Source organism: Rana temporaria, chromosome 6 (genome assembly GCF_905171775.1).
Source record: "Rana temporaria chromosome 6, aRanTem1.1, whole genome shotgun sequence".
NCBI lineage: Eukaryota > Metazoa > Chordata > Amphibia > Anura > Ranidae > Rana > Rana temporaria.
In genome coordinates, this window is record NC_053494.1 from 140,149,804 (window position 1) to 140,175,722 (window position 25,919).

Sequence of the window (25,919 nt, forward strand, 5' to 3'; positions counted from 1 at the left end):
TTCTTTCCCATAGGGGGACTGACGCCAAACGGAGCTGCTTTTTTTCATATGTTTTTATTCCTTGCAAGGACAATTATTATCTCTTTGACAGAGAGAGTCTGTATTTTTAATGCCACAATAAATTCTCCCTTATTTTTATACGCCTGCACTATGGAATTTTTTTTCTGTTTCATTTCCATTGCGGCTTATCCACTCTTACTCTGAGTGTGTACTCCATTTACCCAATATACGCCTGTGATATCCCTGGAAGGACATGTGAGTTGGAGTCTGGAGCCATTGAGGACGTGAAAGACGGAGGATCCTCTCAGCTGTCCTGCAGGACTCACTCATCCTATAAGCCTATTTTGACCCCCCTGAGAAGGGCGGTCACAGGCTTTCTGGTAAGCCTTTAATTTACCTTCAGGTGATGGGATGACTTCATGCTGTGGAATTATTTATCACACATTGGATGTTCACTATCTTCTTTTAACTTTTCAATTATTTCTTTGGATTTCCACCTGGATATTGGATTGAATATATTCATGGACTTTTTATGTTATTTGAAAATGTCACAATTTTTTATTCAATCGCTTTGATTGTCATAGATCATTTATTCAATCAGTTTGATTGATTAATTTAATATGTTTTAATTTCCAGCGCTACACTGTTTTTACACTTTTTTTTTTTAACTTGATATCAAGGTTTTAGTGTTTAGCTGCAGGAAGCCCTCAGGGTTTATTAATATTTAAATATTTTTTCACTTTATTTTCACTTATTCTTTTACCTAATGCAAATTTTTCCCTTCCCCCCTTCCCTCCTTTTATCCCTCACCTGGAAAGATATCCTATCACTTTCTGTTGGGTTTGCAAGGGTAATTTTTGTTAATCAGTTTATTAATCAAGACTGATATTTCTATAAATACTCCTTGTTGACTGGTTCTCTTTAAAATACTGCATCTGCAAATTAAGCCACATAATATTTCTAGAGACTGAAGCTTGAAGTACTCTAATGCCGCATACACACGATCAGATTTTCCATCGGAAAAAACCTTGGATGTTTTTTTCCGAAGGAATTCTGCTTGGCTTGAAATACACACGGTCACTCAAACGTTTTCTGAACTTTCGACCGTCAAGAACGTGGTGACATACAACACTACGATGAGCCGAGAAAATTAAGTTCAATGCTTCCGAGCATGCATCGAATTTTTTACGAGCATGCGTTGGAATTTTGCGTGTCGGAATTGCTACAGATGATCGGAAAAGTCCGATGGAGCCTACACACGGTCGGAATTTGCAACCAAAAGCTTACATCGGACCTTTCTTGTCAGAAATTCTGACTGTGTGTACTGGGCATTACGTAATTGATAATGAAGATTTCCATAATGGTCAGATCTACTAATTTGCCATCCCTGTTGTTTATTAGTCCTACAAGCCAACTTTTGGCTGCCATGTTGTAGCTCATTATAAAGCTGAAAAATGATGATACCATAATTGCTTTCAAACTTACAGCGTAAATGCTAGAGAAGGGCACTTCTAAACATGATGAAATGGCTGTGTTGTCACTGACATACTGCATTGGGTCTTCTTTTCCCCCTGTTAGGCCCCGTACACACGATAGAATCCATCCGCAGATAAATCCCAGCAAATGGGTTTCTGCGGATAGATCCTATGGTGTGTACACGCCAGCGGATCTGTTTCCGCGGAGAAATCTCCTCTGGGATGGATTCCAGCAGATCGGATATTTGCTGTGATGCACAACAAATCCATCTGCTGGAATCCATTCCAACGGATGGATCCGCTCGTCTGTACAGACTTACCGGATCCATTCGTCCAAAGGGATTCCCCGCACGCGTCGTAATGATTTGACGCATGCGTGGAATTCCTTATATGACAGCGTCGCGCCCGTCGCCGCGTCATAATCGCGGCGACGGCGCGACACGTCATCGGCAGAGGATTTCCGCGCGGATTTCAATGCGATGGTGTGTACACTCCATCCCATCGAAATCAGCGGAAATCTTTGAGAGGATTTATCCGTGGAAACGGTCCGCTGGACCGTATCTGCGGATAAATCCTCTCGTGTGTACGGGGCCTTAGTGTATGCTTACAATTGTCCTCACCTTCTTTCTCAGTTTCACCAATTGCAAGGTTTATCGGACAGTGTCGCTTTTTTTTCATGGAGTTGTTCTTTCAAATCATACTTAAATACATCTGCACAATCGTTCTCATATTTTTTCTATATTATTTTTTCTTATGAAATGTGTTAAGTTAAATATCAACATTTCCAATTAATATCTTGCTGTTTTCATGCTTTAAATATCAGGGCACATGCCCCACATGGGTGCTAATTTCTACATCCTTTTTTTTTAATAAACAGAAAGGTCAGATACATCAAGAGACAGACCTCAGGGGAGGAATTATTTAATATGGTTCAAACAATGAGATGTGCTGCGATTATGTAATACCAGAGAATCTTCAGTTATCCTATAATTATGAAGATATGGGGTGCATTCCCATGATCCACTAAGAAATGAGGACTGCTGTTAAATCTTTATTTTCTGTTTCATGTGGCAAACAATGATTGATTTTTAAAGCGGAACTATCTATAGGCAGATATAAAAGATACAAACTAATGCAGTTTTTAAATTACTGATACTTAATTTAATTTATGTTTTTAAAATGCAATGCAAGCATTGTAAGTACCTACACTCACAGCCACTTTATTAGGTACACCTGTTCACTTGATTGGTAACACCAATTGCTAATCAGCCAATCACATGTCACTGAATGTATTTAACCACTTCATTACTGGGCACTTAAACCCCCTTCGTGCCCAGACCAATTTTCAGCTTTTAGCGCTGACGCATTTTGAATGACAATTGCGTGGTCATACAACACTGTACCCAAATTATATCTTTATCATTTTCTCCCCACAAATAGAGCTTTCTTTTGGTGGTATTTGATTACCTCTGCAATTTTTATTTTTTGCGGTATAAACAAAAAAAGACAGAAAATTTGGAAAAAAAACACAATATTTTTTACTTTTTGTTATAATAATATCCCATTTAAAAAAAAAAAAAAAAAAAAATTCCCTCAGTTTAGGCCGATACGTATTCTTCTACATATTTTTGTTAAAAAAAAATCGCAATAAGCGAGTATATTGGTTTGCGCAAAAGTTATAGCGCCTACAAAATAGGGGATAGATTTATGATTTTTTTTTTTTTTACTAGTAATGGCGGCGATTTGCGTTTTTTTTTTCAGGCCTGCGATATTACGGCGGACGTATCGAACACTTTTGACACAATTTTGGGACCATTCACATTTATACAGCGATCAGTGCTCTAAAAATGCACTAATTACTGCATAAATGTGACTGGCAGTGAAGGGGTTAACACTAGGGGGTGAGGAAGGGGTTAAATGTATTCCCTCATTGTGTTCTTACTGTGTGGGGGGAGGGGACTGACTGGGGGAGGTGACCGATGCTGTGTCTCTATGTAAAGGGACACAGATCAGTCTCCTCTCTCCCTGACAGCACGTGGAGCTCTGTGTTTACACACAGAGCTTCACGTCCTGCTGTGTCACCGACGATCGCGGGTGTCTGGCGGACATCGCGTCCGTCAGGCACTCGTATCGGCTCCCGAGCGATGCGCCGGGCACGTTGTTTCCCCGCTGCGCGCCCCCAGCGGCGCGCACGGAGAACAACAACAGGATGTCCAGGGACGTCCACCCTTCACTTGAGAGCCGCGCTGTGGACGTCTTTTGTCCATAGCGCGGATCCCAAGTGGTAAATATCTAGACCTGGTGAAGGTGACTTGCTGGATTTCAAGCTGTCCATCAGAATGGGGAAGAAAGTGACTTTGAACATGGCATGGTTGTTGGTACCAGACGGGCTGGTCTGAGTATTTCAAAAACTGCTGATCTACTGAGATTTTCACGCACAACCATCTCTAGGGTTTACAGAGATGGTTCCAAAAAAAGAAAATATCCAGTGAGCAGCAGTTGTGTGGACTAAAATGCCTTGTTGATATCAGAGGTCGGAGGAGAATGGGCAGTTTGAAATGATAGATGGCAACAGTAACTCAAATAACCATTTGTTACAACAAAGGTATGCAGAATTCCACCCCTGAATGCACAACGCAAATAAACCTTAAAGCAAATGGGCTACAGCAGCAGAAGACCTCACCACGTGCCACTCCTGTCAGCTAAGAACAAGAAACTGAGACTACAATTCACAAAGGCTCCCCCAGATTGGAAACATGTTACCTGGTCTGATGAGTCTCTATTTCAGCTGCAACATTCAGATAGTAGGGCCAGAATTTGGCAAACGTCATGAAAGCATGGATCCTTCCTGCTTTGTATCAATGGTTCAGGCTACTGGTATAATGATGTGATGGATATTTTCTTGGCACACTTTAGACCCATTAGTACCACCTGAGCATCGATTAAATGCCACGGCCTACCTGAGTATTGTTGCTGACCATGTCCATCCCTTTATCCCTTTATGACTACAGTACAGTGTACCCATCTTCTAATGACTACTTCCAGCAGGATAATGCACCATTTCATAAAGCTCAAATCATCTTAAACTGGTTTCTTGAACATGACAATGAGTTCACTGAACTCCAACGGCCTCCACAATCACCAGATCTCAATCTAATAGAGCACGGGGGATTTGCATCATGGCGGCTGGTGAGTATACACCTGTATTTTGCATGGCATCATTCTTCTGAAGTCTCTTGTACATTAGTACTCCGGGAGAGAATAGGAGAGGCAGTATTGCAATGCAAACATGTATGCGTACATGTCACTGGGTAACCCCGGCCTTTCCTCGTTGCGTCAGAGGGCGCGGGGTCACCCGCGCACTGATGGGTGGCCCCACTCTCAGCTATATAAGAGCTGTCAGGCTGGAGCGCGTTATTCATCGGGTGCCTCCCGTGGAGGCAGAATCGTGCCGGCATTGTATGCTCACTGGAGATCGAGAGAATGGATTTACATCCTGGAGATCGAGACTGGATAACATCGCTGGAATAATTTGTTTTTATTTTTTATTTTTAATAAAGGACTTGTCCTAAGCTGTGTACTGTGGTTTTTAACATTTTGACACTTTTTTTGTGAAATGGTAGGGGTACAATATACCCCTTACCAATTCACATAGGGCGAAGGTCGGGATCTGGGGGTCCCCTTTGTTAAAGGGGGCTTCCACATTCCGATAAGCTTCCTGCCCGCAGACCCCCAGAACCACCTGGCATTTTGAGGGGGACCCCATATGCCCCCATAGAAATGTTATTTTGTGCAGGGACTATAACAGTCCCTGATCAAAATGACAAACACAGGAAACATGCGCTACTTTACATGCATACAATAGACACCCCTCCAGGTATACAATTTAAAGGAATATTTCACTTTTATTGTTTTACTTTAAGCAGTGTTAAAATCACTGCTCCTGAAAAAACTGCTGTTTTTAAAACGTTTTTCTTGCATTGATACATGTCCCCTGGAGCAAGACCCGGGCCCCAAACACTTTTTATGACAATAACTTGCATATTAACCTTTAAAATTAGCACTTTTGATTTCCCCCTTAGACTTTTAAAGGGTGTTTCGAATTTGCCTGGAAACACCCCAAATTGTTCTCTATTCGGCGAACAGCCAGTGTTCCAGTCAAACTTATGTTCGACCCGAACATAAAGCTCATCCCTAGTTGGTAAGGTTGAATAAAGACACTAGTTCATCCACTTCAACCTGGTCACAGATCCCAAACACCTTTTAACATTTAAAACGGCTAATAGACAGTCATTTATCATTATCCAGGAAGGCTTGAGCTACTCAAAAGGAATGATTGCTGACTTTTGGCAATGGTTATTTTTGCAGATACAAATATAAAGGTTATGAGATGGCTCTGATTTTTTTGAGGCCTCCTCCACCTTGCATCCCAACAGAGCATGTTTTAGAGACTTGGTCAGATTAATTTGGATGAGGGTATAAATAAAGTTGTAAACTGATCCAGAATCACCTCACCTTAGGACTAAGGATGAGCCGAACACCCCCCTGTTCGGTTCGCATCAGAACTTGCGAACACACCAAATGTTTGTGTTAACTTTAGAACCCCGTTAAAGTCTATGGGACTCGAACATTTGAAATCTAAAGTGTTAATTTTAAAGGCTAATATGCAAGTTATTGTCCTAAAAAGTGTTTGGGGACCTGGGTCCTGTCCCAGGAAACATGTATCAATGCAAAAAAGAGTTTTAAAAACTGCAGTTTTTTCAGGAGCAGTGAATTTAATAATGCTAAAAGTGAAACAATAAAAGTGTAAGGCCCCGTACACACGACCAGTTTCCTCGGCAGAATTCAGCTTCCGACCGAGTTTCTGGCTGAATTCTGCCGAGGAAACTGGTCGTGTGTACACTTTCGGCCGAGGAAGCCGACGAGGAGCTCGACGAGGAAATAGAGAACATGTTCTCTATTTCCTCGTTGTTCTATGGGAGCTCTCGTCCCGCCGAGCTCCTCGGCGGCTTCAGTGCTGAACTGGCCGAGGAACTCGATGTGTTTGGCACGTCGAGTTCCTCGGCCGTGTGTACGAGGCCTCATATTACTTTAAATTTCGTACCTAGAGGGGGTGTAAAGTCAGCATGTGAAAAAGCGCATGTTTCCCGTACATTGAACTGTCCCTGCACAAAGTGTCATTTCTGAAAGAAAAAAAGGCATTTAAAACCGGCTTTGCGGCTCTAATGAATTGTCGGCTCTGGCAATTACAGGGATGATTCATTCATAAAAAATAAAAATAAAAAAGCTGGGGGTCCCCCCAAATTCCATTAGGTCTGATATGGATATTAAGGGGAACCCCGCCATCAATTAAAAAAAAAAAATGACGTGGGGTTCCCCCCAAATATCCATACCAGACCCTTCAGGTCTGGTGTGGATTTTAAGGGGAACTCCACCCCAAATTTTAAAAAAAATGGCGTGGAGTTCCCCCAAAAATCCACACCAGACCCTTATCTGAGCACGTTAACCTGGCCGGCCGCAGAAAAGAGGGGGGGACAGAGTGCAGCACCCCCCTCTCCTGAACCGCACCAGGCCACATTAGACTTATGAGATTAAGTGTTCAGGAAATGTGCTATCTGAGCGTATCGAAAGTGTTCCCCTTTTGGCAATTGATGCTTTGCTATCGGGGTTTGTTTTGTCAAAATCCCCTTATGGTCACAGAGATCTGCTATAGGAAAAAAGCCCTTATTAGACCAAATTCTCTGTCTCAGCTTGGCTGTGCTGTGAGTCCATTCTGCTGTATTGGGATGTTCTTCCAGCCCCAGTGCTGCAGGTGGCAGCAGTGGATTCAAGGTTTGGGTGCTCTTTTCCAGCAGCCAATCACAGGGGTTTGTCCTCGCTGTGCATGCTGGGGTGGGGTATTTATGGGGCAGACGCCATTGGTTCTGGGTCTTCTTCTTCGAATGTGGCACCCACCTTTAGGGTGGCCACATCACGGCGCCCCGGAGCTTTGGCCTACCCGGCCGTGGTGTGCGTGTTCCTGGTTTTGGGACCATGCTGGCCCGGAACATCTGAACCAGCGATGGGGATCCAGTGAGCGACTGGATTCCCTCTTTTGAAGATCTGAAGCTGTGTGCTGTTCGGTGGGGGAATTGGTCTGAGGAGCGCCATTAAGAGGCTGGCGGTCCAATAGGGCTTGGATGAAACCACCGGGGATCACAGGTAGCCGGACACTGAGGGATTGATCACATGTCAGTCGGTACCTGAGCGACAAGCTGAAGGAGATCCAGACGTAACTCAATTAAGGAGGCATATCTCCAGGAATTCAACCCAGAGGGGACCTGTGGCAGAGGTATCTTCTGAGTCTTATTGAGGGGGGTCTGTGGCAGAGACTTTCTCCCAAGTTCAAGTTCACCAAGGAGGGTCTGTGGGAGAGACTTATTCCTGCAATTGTCCGAGTGATACTCTGGCTGCCAGGTCAGTGAGAGAGGCCTGTCCGGGTACACTAAACCCATTCCGGCAGGAGTGGTGCTAAGAAGTGTTACGTTTGGGAGCAGGACTGTTTCCTATCATTACGCCTGAATCTGCAATTCTCCTATCTTCCTCAGCTTTACTTTCCTCACCACAAGTTTACTGTTTTTACCCGGCTGGGTAATACAGAGCACTGCAAAGAGCACCTGTCTGGACATTCCTTTTACTTCTACTAGATGTACTATACATTAATCACCCCTAGGAATTTCGGAGGAGCCAAGAGGTAACATGCCGCCCAAAAATACAGCAGCTCCTCCGGGGGTAGTGCTACACTCTACTTTGTTCATGTTTCCTTTTCTGGTGCTGTGCACATTTTGAAAATCTTTTGAATAAACTTCCTTTGAACATGTGCATGTCACAGCTTTACTGCAGTGGCTACCATGGAACGTTCCAGTGTCCTATGCCTTACCATGGCTGTGTGTAGTTCAACCTGAGATCAGATAAACAATAGTGACAAAACAGCAGATAAACTGTACTTGAACACACAACCATTTTTCACGATGAGAAAACTGCCATTTTTATATTGGTCGTGAAAACCGGTAGTTTGTATGCTCCCTAGCAGTTTTCTCGCCGAAAAAACTGCCCGCAAAAAAATTGAAACCGGCTCTATTTTTTCTCGTCGTGTTTTCAGTCAGTATTTTTCTCGACGTGAAAAACGGTCGTGTGTATGCTTTTCCGAGGGGGAAAACACGTGCATGCTCAGAATCAAGTATGCAGCCCAAAGGGTGGCGCCATTTGAAAGGAACATCCCCTTTGTAGTCCCGTCGTACGTGATGTACGTCACCGTGCTTTGGTCGGATGTTTTTTTGCATGAACATGTGTATGCAAGTCAGGCTGGAGAGGAATCACGTCGGGAAAAACTTTGTTTTTTTACCAGCCGAGAAAAATGGTTGTGTGTACGAGGCAAACGTGTTGCCACCCTAGGAAAGGAAGTGAGATATTGAATAAAGGACTTAACATTTTCACATTACAGGAACATGTGCAACAATACATTTGATTTATGTTTTTATGTTTAGATATTTAATGAAGTTGCATGGTCATTTCAAATTCAATAAATAAACCAGTTGCTGCTCTAAAAATATTGATTGGGGGGACCCCACACTATTTTTTTTTCTATTGCCTGCATTGGTTTGTTTACATTTCAGCTGTCAGTGGGGAAGCAAGCTGACAGCTGATGACTCATCAGTTGTTAAGAACATGGTGGTTGGCTTCTCGGCCCACTGCTTAACAACCAGCCATTCTTCAATTCTTCTTGAATTGGTCAATCTTTTTTTGACTAATCCGGATTCAAATAGTTCAGAAAATTTGGAATTCGTTAGAAAACGAATAAACAAAAATAATTTTAACGAGTTTCAACTAAATTCATTACTATTTCATTTGCAGATTCGGATAAATCCGAATAACCCAAATTGGTCCGAATTTGTGTTCAGACCGAAACGAATTGTACATGTCTAGCGCTACACAGATCCTTTGGCAGGTAGACTAGCTCCCATATACAGTATGTATTTCAGCTGTATATTTAGCTGTTTTCATAGAGTTCAGCTTTGAAGAAAATAAAACAGGGATGCCACCAATCCCTTGCATTGTTCTCTCCACCATAATAATAACATTAAAAGTAATGAATTGCTCACTGAAGCAGATGGATGTATTTATGTTAGACTGTAGAGATCAGGTTAAGAACACTTCAGGCAAAAATCAGACACACACAATCCATTCTGTGAGGCCAACAATATTCTGCAGTTTTTTTTAGACAAATTGAGGAATAATTACTGATTATAGGAATGCTTACAGTACAAAGTGCAGAATATGACAAGTGGGCTGCTTTTTTTTCTGTTTTAATCTTTTTATTCCGTTTTCAAAATAACAGTAAAACCTTGAATAATGTAACACAAGAGAGTGCAAAATAGCTCTGTGAAAATCAACAGTAAACAATAGGTTATCAATGATGGCATATTTAAAGGGTAAGGAGTTAAGACAGAAATCCATGGAAGTCCATCAATGGATACCAGGAGCTATGAGGAGACCTGTATTGTGAAAGATGTTCGGTTATAGTCCAAAAAGAGGCCAAGCAACTAATGGGCCTTAAATCAGTTCAACATTGTGGGCCAGATTCTCAGAGGAGATACGACGGCGTATCTCCAGATACGCCATCGTATCTCTGAGTCTGGCCGGTCGTATCTATGCACCTGATTCTTAGAATCAGTTACACATAGATATCTATTAGATCCGACAGGCGTAAGTCTCTTACGTCGGATCATAACTGCATATTTACGCTGGCCGCTAGGGGCGTGTACGCTGATTTACGCGTCAAAATATGTAAATCAGCTAGATACGCAAATTCACAAACGTACGCCCGGCCGACGCAGTACAGTTACGCCGTTTACGTTAGGCTTTTCCCGGCGTATAGTTACCCCTGCTATATGGTGGCGTAAGTGCGGCGTACCAATGTTAAGTATGGCCGTAGTTCCCGCGCTGAAATTTGAAAAAGTTACGTGGTTTGCGTAAGTCGTCTGTGAATGGAGCTGGACGTTCACGTCGAAACCAATGACGTCCTTGCGGCGTACTTTGGAGCAATGCACACTGGGAAATTCCACAGACGGCGCATGCGCCGTTTGGGAAAAACTTCAATCACGTCGGGTCAAGCCTGATTTACATAACACACGCCCACCTCTTAACAATTTGAATTAGGCGGGCTTACGCCAGCCTATTTACGCTACGCCGCCGCAACATTTATTTGAGAATACGGCACTTGCCTGTAAAAGTTGTGGAGGCGTAACGTAAATAGGATACGTTACGCCTGCACAAAGTTACGCCATATTACGTAAATCTACCCCTGTGTGTTTGGTGGAGAGGTCAAGCAGGACTACACATGCCCACCCAACTACCAAGGCGCGCTATGGACATAATATTGGAACTGTAGAAAACACAGTGATATTTTTTTTTCTACATGCATCTATGTTAGTGTGGCAAAAAAGTAGTATTAATTCTAATTCTTATTATTTTTTTATATTTTTTTACCAATTTCAGCAGTGGCAAATGATGAAAAAATATTACTTACCTTAAGTTATTGACATTTGTAAGGTAATATAAGCATTTTCCAATCCTCATTTATTTAAACTTAGTGGTACCTTCTCTCTATCAGTTGTTTAACACACTTTTCTTTCCCCTAAATATAGACCAATCTGAATAAATTGCACTTTCACTGATATGCCTGATGTTATGTTAAAAGTCAACAGCTAAACCCTCATTTCCATCTCTCCTAGCTGCTGATATATGCAGAGAGCAGTGACACATGATTGTCACAGGAAGGACAGATGTATCTCATATGCAGGTTGTGATTGACAATCTGACTTTTTCTAAAACTTTCTCTGTGGGAAGCAAGATGGTGGCACCCAATGGTGGAATAATTGGGTCTCTAGGGACAGCCTGGAGCAAAGTTTTTGTTCATCGATTATGCACCAGATTATGCACCAGTGTATGAACTAAATAGTTTATATTTGCCATAGCTTCTGTAATCACACAGGGTTGTTTATACTTATTCAGCAGACACTGAAGTTCTTTTAAAACTGTATTTTGTATAGTAACCCTTAAAATTACACTAAAATATGGTTTTAAAAAAAAGCTCTCAGCCTCCTCCAAATCTTCAAATTGCTTATTTATTTATTTTTGCTGCTGTGATCTGACTTCCTGCTAGAGGATGGCTACATGTGTTTTCCAAGTACTGTATGTAGGAACATAACCACCAGTGGCATATCATCCAGGGATGTCATGTGTATGGTGCACACGGGCCCTAAGGTGGATGGGACCCGCTATGCCCTGACCCACACTGCACCCATGGATGACATACGTCTGAGGCACTACTACTGTGCCAGTCACTGCCCTCTGTGTGGATCCTGTCACTGCCTGCTGTGTGGATCCACCTCCTGTCACCTCCCACTGTGCGGTTTCTGTCACAATGGCTCCTGTGAGACTTGACTCACAGTCACACATAGATCCCTTTGCATTCTAAGCCTCGATTGGGCAAAGCTTTGCCCAATCATGGACAGTGAATAGCTGTTGTTAAAGTGTTACTAAACCCACAACAGTTAAATCAATCTGTATATGCAGTAAAGCATGCTTGTTATACTCACTGTTCAACCTAAGAGGTCAATCCTCTGCATTGTGTAAAATTGCTGTTTGATCCTGGCTTCTCCAATCCTCCCCTTATTCCACTGTCCCCTAACAATTTCCTGATAACACAGAGTCGATGGAGTCAGGCTGCACATGCTCAGTTTGGTGTGTATTGCTAGTGAGAATTTTTTTTATTGGGAGGATGCATGTGATCAGAACAGGGCCAATCAGCACTGTCCAGACAGAGGGTCAGGGGCCTTGTAGTGTCATAGGCTAGTCAGGAAACTCCTTATACAAGCTTTAACCAGTGTTTGGCTGGACACTGATAGAAGTCACAAGATTGCTCTAACTGCTGATGAGAAAGGGAATTTAGCAGCGTATATTTACTTAAATAATTGCATTTCAATGTTCTGTGTATTGTGGGAGAACAGATATAGTGAATGCAGGGTCCTCAGTTTAATAACACTTTAAGGAGCAGGACGGAAAGCTGGCTGCTGTGTCCTTAATAACAGATGAGTCATCAGCTGTCAATCAATGACAGCTAAATAAAAAAACAACATTGCCGGCAATAGATAAAAGTGAAAAGAAACTGCGTTGGGCTCCCAATCCATACGAGACCCTTATTGATCATGCAGTCCGGCAGGCCACAAAAGCAGGGGGAAAAGTGAGTGCTCCCCTCTTTAACCATACCATGTCACATGCCCTCAACATATTAATGGGGACAAGGGTCTTTTCCCCACAACGCTGGGCTGTGGTTGTGGGGGTCTGCGGGCAGGGGGCAAATCTGAATCTGAAAGCCCCCTTTAACAAGGGGGCCCCCAGATCCCAGCCACCCCATTTGAATGAGTAGGGGTATATTGTACCCCACTCATTCACCAAAAAAGTGTCAATAAAAAAAACAACTGTTTTTGACAATTCCTTTATTAAAAATAAGAAAAGACAATGCCCCCTGATTTAGCTGCCCCCAAAGCCTGGCCCAAAATGAAAAAAAAAAAAACAGTTCTTATTTAGGTAAGGGGCAGGGCCACCTATTAGCGTCACCGCCACTTTGTGATATAATTGACCAGTGCATGCTGGGTCAAGGACGTCACAAGGGGGCAGTGCCACCAGGTGACATTGCCAAGCCCCCCCCCCATGTTGAGGGCATGTGGCCTGGTATAGATTAGGGGGCACTCGCTCGTCTTCCCCTTTTCCTGACCTGCCCGGCTGCATGCTAAGATAACGGTCTGGTATGGGTTTTGGAGGCGACCCCATGCCATTAAAAAAAAAAATTGGTGTGGGGTTCCCCTTAAAATCCATACCAGACCCAAAGGACCCCCAAGCCATTATTTTTCTATTCAATGGTATTGTATTGTCGACACTTTAAATGATTCTTTATAAATGTCAGTTTTGCTGCAGTAGGTTCTATACATAGTACATGTACTTTACATGCAGACTAAGGGGCCCCCAGGCACTATATTTAAATAAATTTTTCATTTGTATTGTTTCACTTTAAGCATCATTAAAATTGCTGCTCCTTTAAAAACAATATTTTTTAAAAGTATTTTTTTTGCATTGGTACATGTCCCCCAGGGCAATACCCGGGCCTTCATACCCTTTTGATTTTTCAAGTTTGGGTCCCATACACTTCAATGGGGTTCGGAGTTCGGGTCCGAACTTCTGCTATGTTCGGGAGTTCTAATGTAAACAGAACGGGGGGTGTTCGGCCCATCTCTACTGACTTATCTATTGAAGTTCCTTTAAAAAGTCAGCTCAGATAAAGTGTTTACTCTGTTTTCAGGGTACAGAAAATCATATATATAGTCGTATGCAAAAGTTAAGGAACCCCTGACAAGTTCCATGATTATCATTTAAAAATATTTGGGTGTTTGGATCAGCAATTTCATTTTGATCTATCAAATAACAGTGAAATTAGGTTTATTGGATTAACAGAAAATGCGCAATATGCATCAAAACTAAATTAGACAGGTGCATAAATTTCGGCACCCCGACAGAAAAATCACATCACTATTTAGTAGAGCAGAAATAACAGCCTCTAGACACTTCTCATAGCCTGTAATGAGTGTCTGGATGAATGTATTTTGAAACATTCCTCCTTACAAAACCTCTCCAGTTCAGTTAGGTTTGATGGTTGCCGAGCATGGACAGCCCGCTTCAAATCCCCCCACAGATGTTCAATGATATTCAGGTCTGGGGACTGGGATGGCCATTCCAGAACATTGTACTTGTTCCTCTGCATAAATGCCTGAGTAGATTTTGAGCAGTGTTTTGGGTCGTTGTCTTGTTAAAATATCCAGCCCCAGCGCAACTTCAACTTTGTGACTGATTCCTCAACATTATTCTCAAGAATCTGCTGATATTGAGTGGAATCCATGCGACCCTCAACTTTAACCAGATTCCCAGTACAGGCACTGGCCACACAGCTCCACAGCATGATGGAACCTCCACCAAATTTTACTGTGGGTAGCAAGTGTTTTTCTTGGAATGCTGTGTTCTTTTGCCGCCATGCATAACGCCCCTTGTTATGACCAAATAAGTCAATCTTTGTTTCATCAGTCCACAGCACCCTATTCCAAAATGAAGCTGGCTTGTCCAAATATGCGTTTGCATACCTCAAGCGACTCAGTTTGTGGCGTGTGTGCAGAAAAGGCTTATTTTGCATCTCTCTCCCATACAACTTCTCCCTGTGCAAAGTGCACAGAATTGTTGAAGGATGCAAAGTGACACCATCTGCAGCAAGTTAATGTTGTAGATCTTTGGAGGAGGCTCGTGGGCTGTTTTTGACCGTTCTCACCATCCTTCACCTCTCCAATATTTTATGTGCCTGCCACTTCTGGCCTTAACAATAACTGCGCCTGTGGTCTTCCATTCCCTCACTATGGGCCAGATTCATGTACCTGCGCTGCGGCGTAACGTATCCCGTTTACGTTACGCCGCCGCAAGTTTTCGGCGTAAGTGCTTGATTCACAAAGCACTTGCCTGTAAACTTGCGGCGGCGTAACGTAAATCTGCTCCGGCGCAAGCCCGCCTAATTCAAATGGGTCGCGTACCATTTAAATTAGGCGCGTTCCCGCGCCGAACGTTCTGCGCATGCTCCGTTTGGAAATTTCCTGCCGTGCTTTGCGCAAAATTACAGCGCCCCGAAGTTTTTTTTAAACGCCGACGTGCGTAACGTACTTTCGTATTCCCGGACGTCTTACGCAAAAAAAAAAATTTTTCAATTCGACGCGGGAACGACGGCCATACTTTAACATGGATGGTGTAATTTTACACCATCTAAATAGCACTCTTACCTTTAGGATGCGAAAAACCGGCGTAAGAGAATGCGACGAACGCGCGTACCTTCGTGGATCGCCGTAAACAGCTAATTTGCATACCCGACGCTGGAAAACGACGCAAACTCCACCCAGCGGCCGCCGGAAAATTACACCTAAGATCCGAAGGCGTACGAAGCCGTACGCCTGTCGGATCTATGCCAAAAGCCGTCGTATCTTGAGGATTCCAAATCAAGATACGTATTTCCGCTGTGAATCTGGCCCTATGTTCCTCACAGTGGACACTGACCCCTTATATCTCTGCGATAACTTTTTGTAGCCTTGCCCTAAACCATAATGTAGAACAATCTTTGTTCTCAATTCATTTCAGGCCTCGTACACACGGCCGAGGAACTCGACGTGCCAAACACGTCGAGTTCCTCGGCGAGTTCAGCCCTGAAGCTGCCGAGGAGCTCGGCGGGCCGAGTTCTCCCATAGAACAACGAGAAAATAGGTAACATGTTCTCTATTTTCTCGACGAGTTCCTCGGCGGCTCCATCGGGCCGAAAGTGTACACACGACAGAGTTTCTCGGCAGAATCCGGCTCTGACCGAGTTTCTCGCTGAATTCTGCCGAGAAACTCTGTCGTGTGTACGAGGCCTCAGAGTTGTTTTGAGGCCCCCATGTTGCCACTCTTCAGAGGAGAGTCAAAGAGAACAACTTGCAATTGGCCACCTTAAATACATTTTCTCATGATTGGATGCACCTATCTATGAAGTTCAAAGCTTAATGAGCTCACCAAACCAATTGTGTGTTCCAATTAATCAGTGCTAAGTAGTTACAGGTATTCAAATCAACAAAACGACAAGGGTGCCCAAATTTATGCACATGTCTAATTTTGTTTTGATAATTTTTGCATATTGCGCATTTTCTGTTAATCCAATAAACCTAATTTCACTACTGAAATATTACTGTGACCTTCAGTTATTTGATAGATCAAAATGAAATTGCTGATCCAAACACCCAAATATTTATAAATGATAATCGTGGAAATTGCCAGGGATTCCTAAACTTTTGCCTACGACTGTAATGGCAGTAGGGCTGTTACTGATTACAATTTTCGTGTTCGATGAATCAATTTTTTTTATTGATTAATCAACTTAATAACGCACATACAGATCCAATTACTTTTAGCTGATCTCCTTGCAGGCTGATTCCCAGTGCAGCTACCAACCACTGGAAAAATGAATAGCAGGATACAAAAAACACACAAAGGCAGCGCTCAATGGGAATAGCATTAAAACTTTTATAGACTTCAAGTAGGTAACAAAATAAATTTTGCACTGGAGATAAAATCGATGTAGCTACATAAACTGTAAAAATGGTGCGAGTGATAACAAACGGTAGCAAAAGCAGTCATAAAAACATGTAGCTAAGTATGATACGGGTATAAAAATGTGTACAACGATACCACTGCTGAATCTAGCTGAGGAGGGGTTAACATCAGTTCGTCGGCATGTAGATGTCCCGTGAGGGGAGCTATCATATATATATATTATTAAAGGGCCCAGAGGTCCCCAGGGCCCCGGATGGCAACCCCCCTTTTTTTTATACATGTTTATTTTTTTTATTTTTGTTTATATATTTTTTTTATTAAAGGGCCCAGAGGTCCCCAGGGCCCTGGATGGCAACCCCCCCTTTTTTTTTTATAAATGTTTTTTTTTATATATTTATTTTTTACTAAAGGGCCCAGAGGTTTCTTTTTTTTATTTTTTATTAAAGGGCCCAGAGGTCCCGGATGGCAACCCCCTTTTTTTGTAATTTATTATATATATATATATATATATATATATATATATATATATATATAAATATATATATATATTTTTTTTATTCTTATTATTAAAGGGCCCAGAGGTCCCCAGGGCCCTTTTTTAAAAAGGGGGGTTGCCCTTTTAAAAAAAAAAAAAAAAAAAAATTCATTTTTTCTTTTTATTAACCACTTAAGGACCGCCTCCTGCACATATGCGTTGCCAGAATGGAACGGCTGGGCACATGCAGGTACAGGTACGTGCTGTGCTATTGTTCAGCCGTGGGTTGTGGGCGCGCACCCGCAGCGCGCACTCGCGACCCGGTCCGAAGCTCCGTGACTGGGACCGCGGGACCCGCAGACCCGATCGCCGCTGGAGTCCCACGATCGGTCCCCAGAGCTGAAGAACGGGGACAGCTGTGTGTAAACACAGCTTCCCCGTTCTTCACTGTGGCGCCGTCATCGATCGTGTCATCCCTTTTATAGGGGGACACAATCAATGACATCACACCTTCAGCCACACCCCCCTACAGTTGTAAACACACTTCAGGTCACACATAACCCCATCAGCACCCCTGTGGTTAACTCCCAAACTGCAATTGTCATTTTCACAATAAACAATGCATTTTAAATGCATTTTTTGCTGTGAAAATGACAATGGTCCCAAAAATGTGTCAAAATTGTCTGAAGTGTCCGCCATAATGTCGCAGTCACGGAAAAAAAAATCGCTGATCGCCGCTATTAGTAGTAAAAAAAAAAATTATAAAAATGCAATAAAACTATCCCCTATTTTGTAAACGCTATAAATTTTGCGCAAACCAACCGATAAACGCTTATTGCGATTTTCGTATCGGCTGCATTTTGGTCCGGGTCTTAAGTGGTTAAAGGGCCCTTTATTTCTTCTTTTTTTTGTAAAGGGCCCCCCTACGCTTCTCAATTCGTGGCAGCCCCCCCGCTTCTCAATTTCAGGTGGCAGCACCCCCCCCCCGGTTCTCTGCTCCGGGGGGCCCATGCCTGAAGCTGTGTAAGGGGCCCCATAATTCCTGACTTTTACCACTTCACGCCCGTGCTATAGCTGAAAGACAGCTACAACGTGGGCCTAAATTCCAGAGGGGGCATCCATGTACATTCTCCCGTGCTTATGCTGCCTGTACGCCCCCACCCGTAACACACTTTGTGACACACAAGTTCTCGGGACTCGGCTGATCACAGATCGGAATAAAGGACCGAACCTGGCCCTTTACCACGTGATCAGCTTTCAGCCAATGACAGCTGATCACATAATTAAACAGAAGCTAGTTGTCGACTTTTATTTACTCACGCTAACAGCATGAGGGAAAAAAATAAGCCAATTACCGGCTTGTTTAAACAGGACATCGGTCCCACACCATGACAGTCACTGCTGCTTAGCAGTGCTCACCAGTGCCACCTACTATTTCCACCTACTAGTGCACTTCATTACTGCTAAGCAGTGCCCACCAGTGCCACCCATCAGTGCCCATCAGTGCTGCCAATAAGTGCCCATCTGTGCCTTATCAGTGCCACTTATCAGCTGCCTATCGGTTCCACCGATCAGTGGCACCTATCAGTGCCCTTCAGTGCAGCCTCTCAGTGCCACATATCATTGCCACCTATGATTTATCATCAGTGCCACCTATATGTGTTTATATTATTACATCGTAAGTGTTTCTTTTCCAAAAAAAAAATGCTGCTTCTTATCAATATAATTACATACTAGATGACTAATGCCACGTACACACAATCGGATATTCTGACAACAAAACCGTTACCGATACATGTATTGAAATTGTACAGGTATTACAATGAATGAAGTTACAACATTTAAAAGGCTGGCCAATAGGTAAAATACATAATCCACAATGTAGCTTATATTCAAGTTTACACAATACTGTGCACATTGTTACTCATCAGATTGCTGAACGTGGTGGAATTCCCAACGCATTTCGACCTCTGTAGCGGTCATCATCAGGGGGAAAATTAGCTCTATTAAACACATTACATAATTTCAGATATAGGAAAACATCATCATAAGTCCCATTTGGAGTCTAACATGATGAGATATTTACCGCTGAAGTGGAGTGGATGATCCCATGGAGGATCCCGTAGGGGCACCCACTCCCCCATGGCGGAAGAGCCCGGTTTAGTTACCCTGGCTATTGTGTTTAAAGTAAGTTAAAATAGAATGTGCCTACCTATCATGGTGAGTAAATAAGTACAGTATTACAGTATATATGTACTGTGACAGGAAGTCAGGTAAATCTGTGGGTGTTGTCACAGACGAGACATGCATTTCTGCCTTGTTTAGACAATACACAAATTGTTATTGGGCGTCGGCTGCAAAAATAGCCAGACAAGCTCTAAGGGTGTTGAAAGACTCCAGCTGTTCAGAATGAGGCAATTAAGGCCTCTATAAGTAGTCTAAAGGATTACCACTGAATGGCTGCATCATTCCTAAGGCTTTGTGAGTAGGAGAGCAGCACTGAAAGTCTTCTGAGGAGGTGAGGAGAGGAGTGATTTTTCTGTGTGATAAAAATCAAAAGACTATTGTTGTGTGCTGTACGACCAGCACTGTCTGCCCAGCGCTAGGCTGAGTCAGACTCCATAGATAGGTTCCTGTGTGGAAGGTAGACGCCCAAAGTGGCTAGGGTTTATTTTATGTTTGATTTTGTTTATGCTGTTTGGATGCTTGCAATTGTTTTCCAGCAAGATGGAAAAATAAACCAAAAACGTTGTTTTCAACCGTCTTCGACTGCCAGTCTGTATAAATTCAGTGTGTGGTGAACCCATCCCGCTACCGAGCTAACCCCTTACAGTACATTATACAATATATACTTATACATATATCTACATACCCTCTTTACAACTCTCCTAACTCTCCCACAGAAAAAAACAACAACCCCATGTTGTCCTTGCATTCTGTGTTACAACCTATTTCACAATGCCCCTCTGTAGTCCCTATTGTGCAGGTATAGAGAATAGAGATATAGTGTAAAACAGAAAGAGTGGCCAGCAGCTCCAACATCCATATAAACCTCTTTATTTCACACAGGAGTAAGTAAAATGCTAACATGTTTTGACAAGTAGCCTTGTTCACAGAGTAGCCTAGTTGACAGAGAGAAGGATATATTCTGGTAGATGTCAATAAATCCTGGAAGATAATTTCATATAGATAGTAGTGAAAGTTAGGCAGGCCATACACAGTGTAAATTTCTTTCAGGCTGCCCATTAATGGTTTGAATTTCGGCTGATTCCTGCTAAGCCAGCCAATATTCAAACCATATATATGGGCAACCTTAGGGCCCTTTTAGACGTGCGGATCCAGTGAAGATCTGATTCCAACCATATGCTTGCTCAGCGGGGATCGCTCCGTTGATCCCCGCGTCATCCGATAGATGACAGGGCGGTCCCTGCACAATGTGGTCAGATCTCCGCTCTCCTCTATGGGGGGATCGGATGAATCCGATCCGATCCGCAGACGGATGGAAAAATAGGATTTTCCTCCGTCTTCAGAAACGGACCATAGTGGGGACTGATGAGATCGGATGGCAGCAGACGTTCATCCGCTGACATCCGCTATCCCATAGGGATACATGTATGCCCGTATTTCATCCGAAAACGGTGGGATGAAAAATGGACATACGGTCTGCACGTCTGAAAGGGCCCTTAAGCTCAAAAGATAACAAATGTTTCAACAATGTAGGTCAACAATCCAAAGCACATGACATAAAGTTCCACAAATAATATACGTTTAACACTGTGTACCAGGTTTGCCTATGCTGCCTTTGGTCTTGATAAATCCCTGGCTGTCATGCTAATCCAATGGCTTCTCTACTAAGGCACTGCCCTCAAACAAGTTTGTCATTCCATTTGCTCTGACTTTACTGGCTGCATACTTGTTTCAGATTTGCTAACTATTAAATATTAACAATAATAAATGTGAAAAAAATGATATACATTAAATATATACTCCTAATATAGTGCTGAACAACTCTCATACCACCAATATTAAATATTGGAGTCAAAGATAACTAAACAACTAATATTTTACAAAGGAGGCTAAGACTATAAAGTTCTTTCAGAACAAGTTTTCATTATACTATAGCATAAAGAAATGTATTGTACTGTGTCATGGACCCTGGTTCCAATACCATGGTGGTGACATTTCCCATGCTGTTCCTTTCCACAAGTGTAAACTGAAGTCCTTTACAATTGTTACCATCTTGTGTCAGGACGACTCTAAATACTTGCTTCATTGTTCTCTAAAAGCCTGACAATTGCGCCCAAGAAAGATAACTCTGTGTGCTTCTTTTTTAAAATGTCCACATAATGCAAGAAATTACCTCTAACCACTCTGTGTGAACTATTTTCTTCTTTTCGCAGACTGAAAACCTTAATGGAACAAGGCCACAGCATCCAAAGAGCAGTGAGTTAAATTATTTTTCTCCAGCAGTGTTTTGCCACTTTCTACTCAGCTACAATCACGTCTTTGAAATAAAACTTTCTTCTAGCTGGGGAACATAATTAAGTGTTGACGTCTTTAAAGGGCTTGTAGAACCTAATGAAGTAAAACAGTTTTTTTTTTTTTCTGGTACAAAGTTTCTTGTTTTATGAAGAGGTCCCTGTATATTTGTACTGTTTGTTGTTTGGTTTACATTATGTTCCTCTGCAGTAATTCTATTATGCGCTCCATATACCAGAGACTAGTTCATAAATTGGTAGAGCACCCCACATAGGAGCCGCAAGTGAAAAGGGATCCCCCAATCTGCACAGCCAGGCACACCAAATTCAGGAAACAATCCAGCAGTTTTTGTGTTTCATTAAGGGGATAAAACTTGGATGGGGAGTAGTGGTATTATGGAATGCCCACTTGACTTTAGAAAACTCTTCAGGGACAGCTCTTCCATAATACATCTATACACAGTCTTTATGTACATTCCTCTTCTTCCTCCAGCACTCACTTGCTTGCAAAAACAAACTCAGCTGGGACACTTTGAGTGGATCTGGCAAAGCACTCAGCCTTATCAAAGCAAGAGCCCTTTGCAGGTAGGGACCCCAGGACCCTTTTAGTTATGTAACAAAGTCCAGTGTCCAACTTACATCCCTGTGGCTACTGATCCCAGCACCACCTCTTCAGGCACTGAGAGCCCACCTGGCTGCAGCTGCCCCTTTCACTAGCCTGGCTAATTCTCCTCAGTCCTCTGAGACCAACACCGTTGTCCTCTCAGACTACACACTCACCAGCCCACCTGGCTGATTTCTCCTGGAGAACTCCTGGATCTGCTGACTCTCTCCCGCTGTCCTCACACTTGCTCCCATGCATCCGGGAAGGATATCCTCCATGTTTTGTAGACGGTTCCTCCAGCACCTGAGCCCCAGACCCGATGTCATCCCTCCCCCCAGACTTGGGGGCAGCCTCAAGGGCCATCGACAGCCTCCTCATCACTCCTTCTTTATCTTCCACCCGTCTGCCCCTGCTGACATGACCCAAGAGTATATAAGAGGTGCCCCCCCGCCAGGGGGATTGGCTGGGGCCCTCATCAATACTCCAAGCAGATCCTCCTAGACTCCACCCTTTACTTCTGAAAACTTCACCAGGGTTCCAGTGAGCAGGGGGGAGTTACCAGAGGTGTTGTTTGCTAAGTCATCCAGCCTCCCTGAGTCATTCAGCCCTGACCCAGATTTAACCCAGCCCAGGCTTGGCTGACAGTCAAGTCAAATTTACCTACTCTAACAACTATGTACACTAGCATCTAGCTAGAGGGTGCTACACATTTAATTATAAACTCTAGGTTCTGCCCAGTTCACTCCTTAGAAAAGTTGTATCTATCCATTAAAAATATTCTATCACCAAACTCCTATACTAATCTATATACACCCCCAGTGTCAAAAACACTCTTCCAGAACAAGATACCCACTATCTAACACTCCAAATCTCCCCACTCCTTAACCAAAAATGGTTCTGATGCTGAACTCCAGGCAAACAGTTCCTCCCTGCAGCGAGACCATATTTCATATTCCTGATATGTGTATACCATACCATGTCCTTGTAGGAAAAAGTATCCTGTTCTCTTTGTATTTCAGTCTTTGCGTGGTGATCTTGGTGATCCTGCCAGTTCCTCTGCTTTCTGATTTCAAACTGACCACACTAGGCAAAAAAGCACATCCATCCAAGCATGGTAATTTTCCTGGCTGTGCTGGGAACATAGTCCTCCAGTTGCCAAGACTTCTGATATGCCCCCCCTCACAGCTTTTCGCTAGTAAGATCAGAGTATCACTCTTTTGCTGCCCTCTGCTGACATGTCCCCATGTAGTCTCTACCCCGTTGTCACTTTATAAAAATAGGAAAAAATGTGTCTGTGGTGTGTATATATATATATATATATATATACACACACAAACATTTTACTGAATGGGTTGTTTTACAAGGTGATGGATCACGTATACTTCAGACACACAGATGAAGTACATAATTTACTGACCTGCTACACTACACAGCCAGGCAAATGGCACAACTACAGTTATTGGAAGTGATGATGTTGAGGGACAATCCACTGTTGAAACATTGGGAGTACTGCCTGCCGGGGTGTGGAGGATCAGTTAAAGCAAAACTGCTTCTCCTCTCCTCTAGACAACTTTTAACACTTGAAGGGCAGGCATATCCCCACTGCAATGTATAGTTTAAAATTTTCCCGGAGTTGGACTTTAAATGTTATATGCCAATACTCCTTTGGTATTATATTTTGCCAATACTTGGTCCTGGTCCATCTCTGTTCCTAGAACATAATATAGCACTCTACACGATGCTAACTTTCCTTTTTATAAAATTTGTCATATACCATGGTTAAGGCTCGGATACGTTTTGAACCTCATCCAATTTGATGTACATGAGAACCAGACCAGCTTTCAGTGGAGCCTGTTAACATATATGCAGACAGGTTGCTGTGCAAATTATAAAAATGGTCCTGTGTTCTTTTAAGTCCGGTTCAGGTTCGATTTAAAGTGTCTGCCAAAGTATTTTTTTTTATTAAAATAACAAACATGCCTATACTCACTTGCTTTGTGCAATGCGTTTGAACAGAGCAGCCCCAGTCCTCTCCTTCTGAGGTCCCTCGCCAGCGCTCCAGATTCCTCCGCTTCATCGGGTGCCCCCATGGAAAGCCACTTTCTATGGGAGCACCCGTGCAGGCTCACTCCTGAGTCCTGCTGCTGCGTCTATTGACACAAGCAGCAGGACTCGGCCCCGCCCCCCCCTCACTCCCGTGTCACAGGATTTGATTGACAGCATTAGGTGCCAATGGCTCTTGCTGCTATTAATCTGTCCAATGAGGAGAGAGGCAGTGGATCCCCTGCGCTCATGCACATCGCTGGATTGGATCGGTCTAAGGTAAGAAAAAGGGGGAGCTGGGGGGGATCTGCAGTACAGGTTTTTCAATCTTAAAGCATAGAACTTTAAGTGTCAAATTTACACCTGAATCGCACCTGAACCTCTGAATGGAAACCGCGCCGGACTCTGTACAGAAACCGGCCCTGCATATATTATGTGTGAACACAGCCTTAGTGTTAATAAGCAATACTAATGCTGAAATGTTTCTCAAGCCCTGTACACACGCTCGGTTTTCTCTGCGGTAAAAAGTCAGCTGGGAAAACCAAGGGGAAAGCCGAGAACCCAAAGGAAAACTGCCATGGAGCTTTGGCCGGGAATCCCGGCCATGTGTATGCTCCATCGGCACTGCCTCGCAGTGTTTCCCATGGGTAAGTAGTAGATCTGGCGGGAAAAAAAACGCCAGGAATCCCGACGGGAAAATAGAGAGCAGGTTCTCTATTTTCCCGGCTGTTTTCCTGATGGGAAAACTACGAGGAAGCATACACACATTCCCGGCCAAAAGCTCTCCTGACAGTTTTCCTGCCGGGAAAACTGGTCGTGTGTACGGGGCTTAAGAGAATATCATTGCCAAACACAGGGCCTTGAAATTACTATGAACATTTTAACACGGACCTATCAGTACCTTTATAAGTCTACATCAATTATTTTTAGCATATCGTAAAATTCAACTGTTATTTAATTTTTACTTTAACAGGACTTCCTAATCTCCTGGCAAGGGATTATGCATAGATCAAGAGGTGCAATCTGGGAACATGTATCATCAGTCTGCTGCAGGCAGGAGGAGGAAGCATTCCCTCTGCCTCCTTTCACCCAGTTATCACTCAGACACTAATATCCAAACAACTTCCAAGCATTAAATTATATTTTCTTTTTATTGTTTAGTAGTCTGTACCATTGAGTACAAGTCAAGACGTTCTACATAGATATAGCAGATGATACGCTGCTTCCATTCTAGCATTTCTTTTTCCCTACACATATGCACATGACAGAAAGGAAAGAAATAGGGTTAAATAAGTGCATTTTGAGATTATAACCCTGCTCTTTACCCATTTTTTTTTGTGAGTACCAGTTTCAGAACCTTCCTGTATTACCACCTGCAGGAAAAACCTGGCACTGAAACTCAAAAATAAAAATGTAAGGATTATCTATGAAGTCTTTTCTGATTAAAAAAATTGGACACGATCCAACAAGCAACTATCCTGCTGTAGCTGATCAAGGAGGCCCAGGTGGAGGACTGCTTTGTGATATTAAATAGAGAGGTGAGAGTCTTTGGTGGAATTTGAATTATCGGCTGTAAGCAAAGACAGAGTAGAGATAAATCAGGTGGTATGTTTCTTGTGTTTTCTAGAGCATGC

General features: G+C 43.0%; 1 protein-coding gene across 1 annotated transcript in view; it reads left to right on the forward strand.

The window, feature by feature from the left end:
• The window catches only part of LOC120943864, a 242,805-nt gene that overhangs the window by 190,478 nt on the left and 26,408 nt on the right, over positions 1-25,919 (forward strand). The window contains exon 9 of the mRNA XM_040357459.1: positions 21,561-21,603. Coding sequence (XP_040213393.1) covers positions 21,561-21,603 — 43 coding nt within the window. The remainder of the gene's footprint in view (positions 1-21,560; positions 21,604-25,919) is intronic.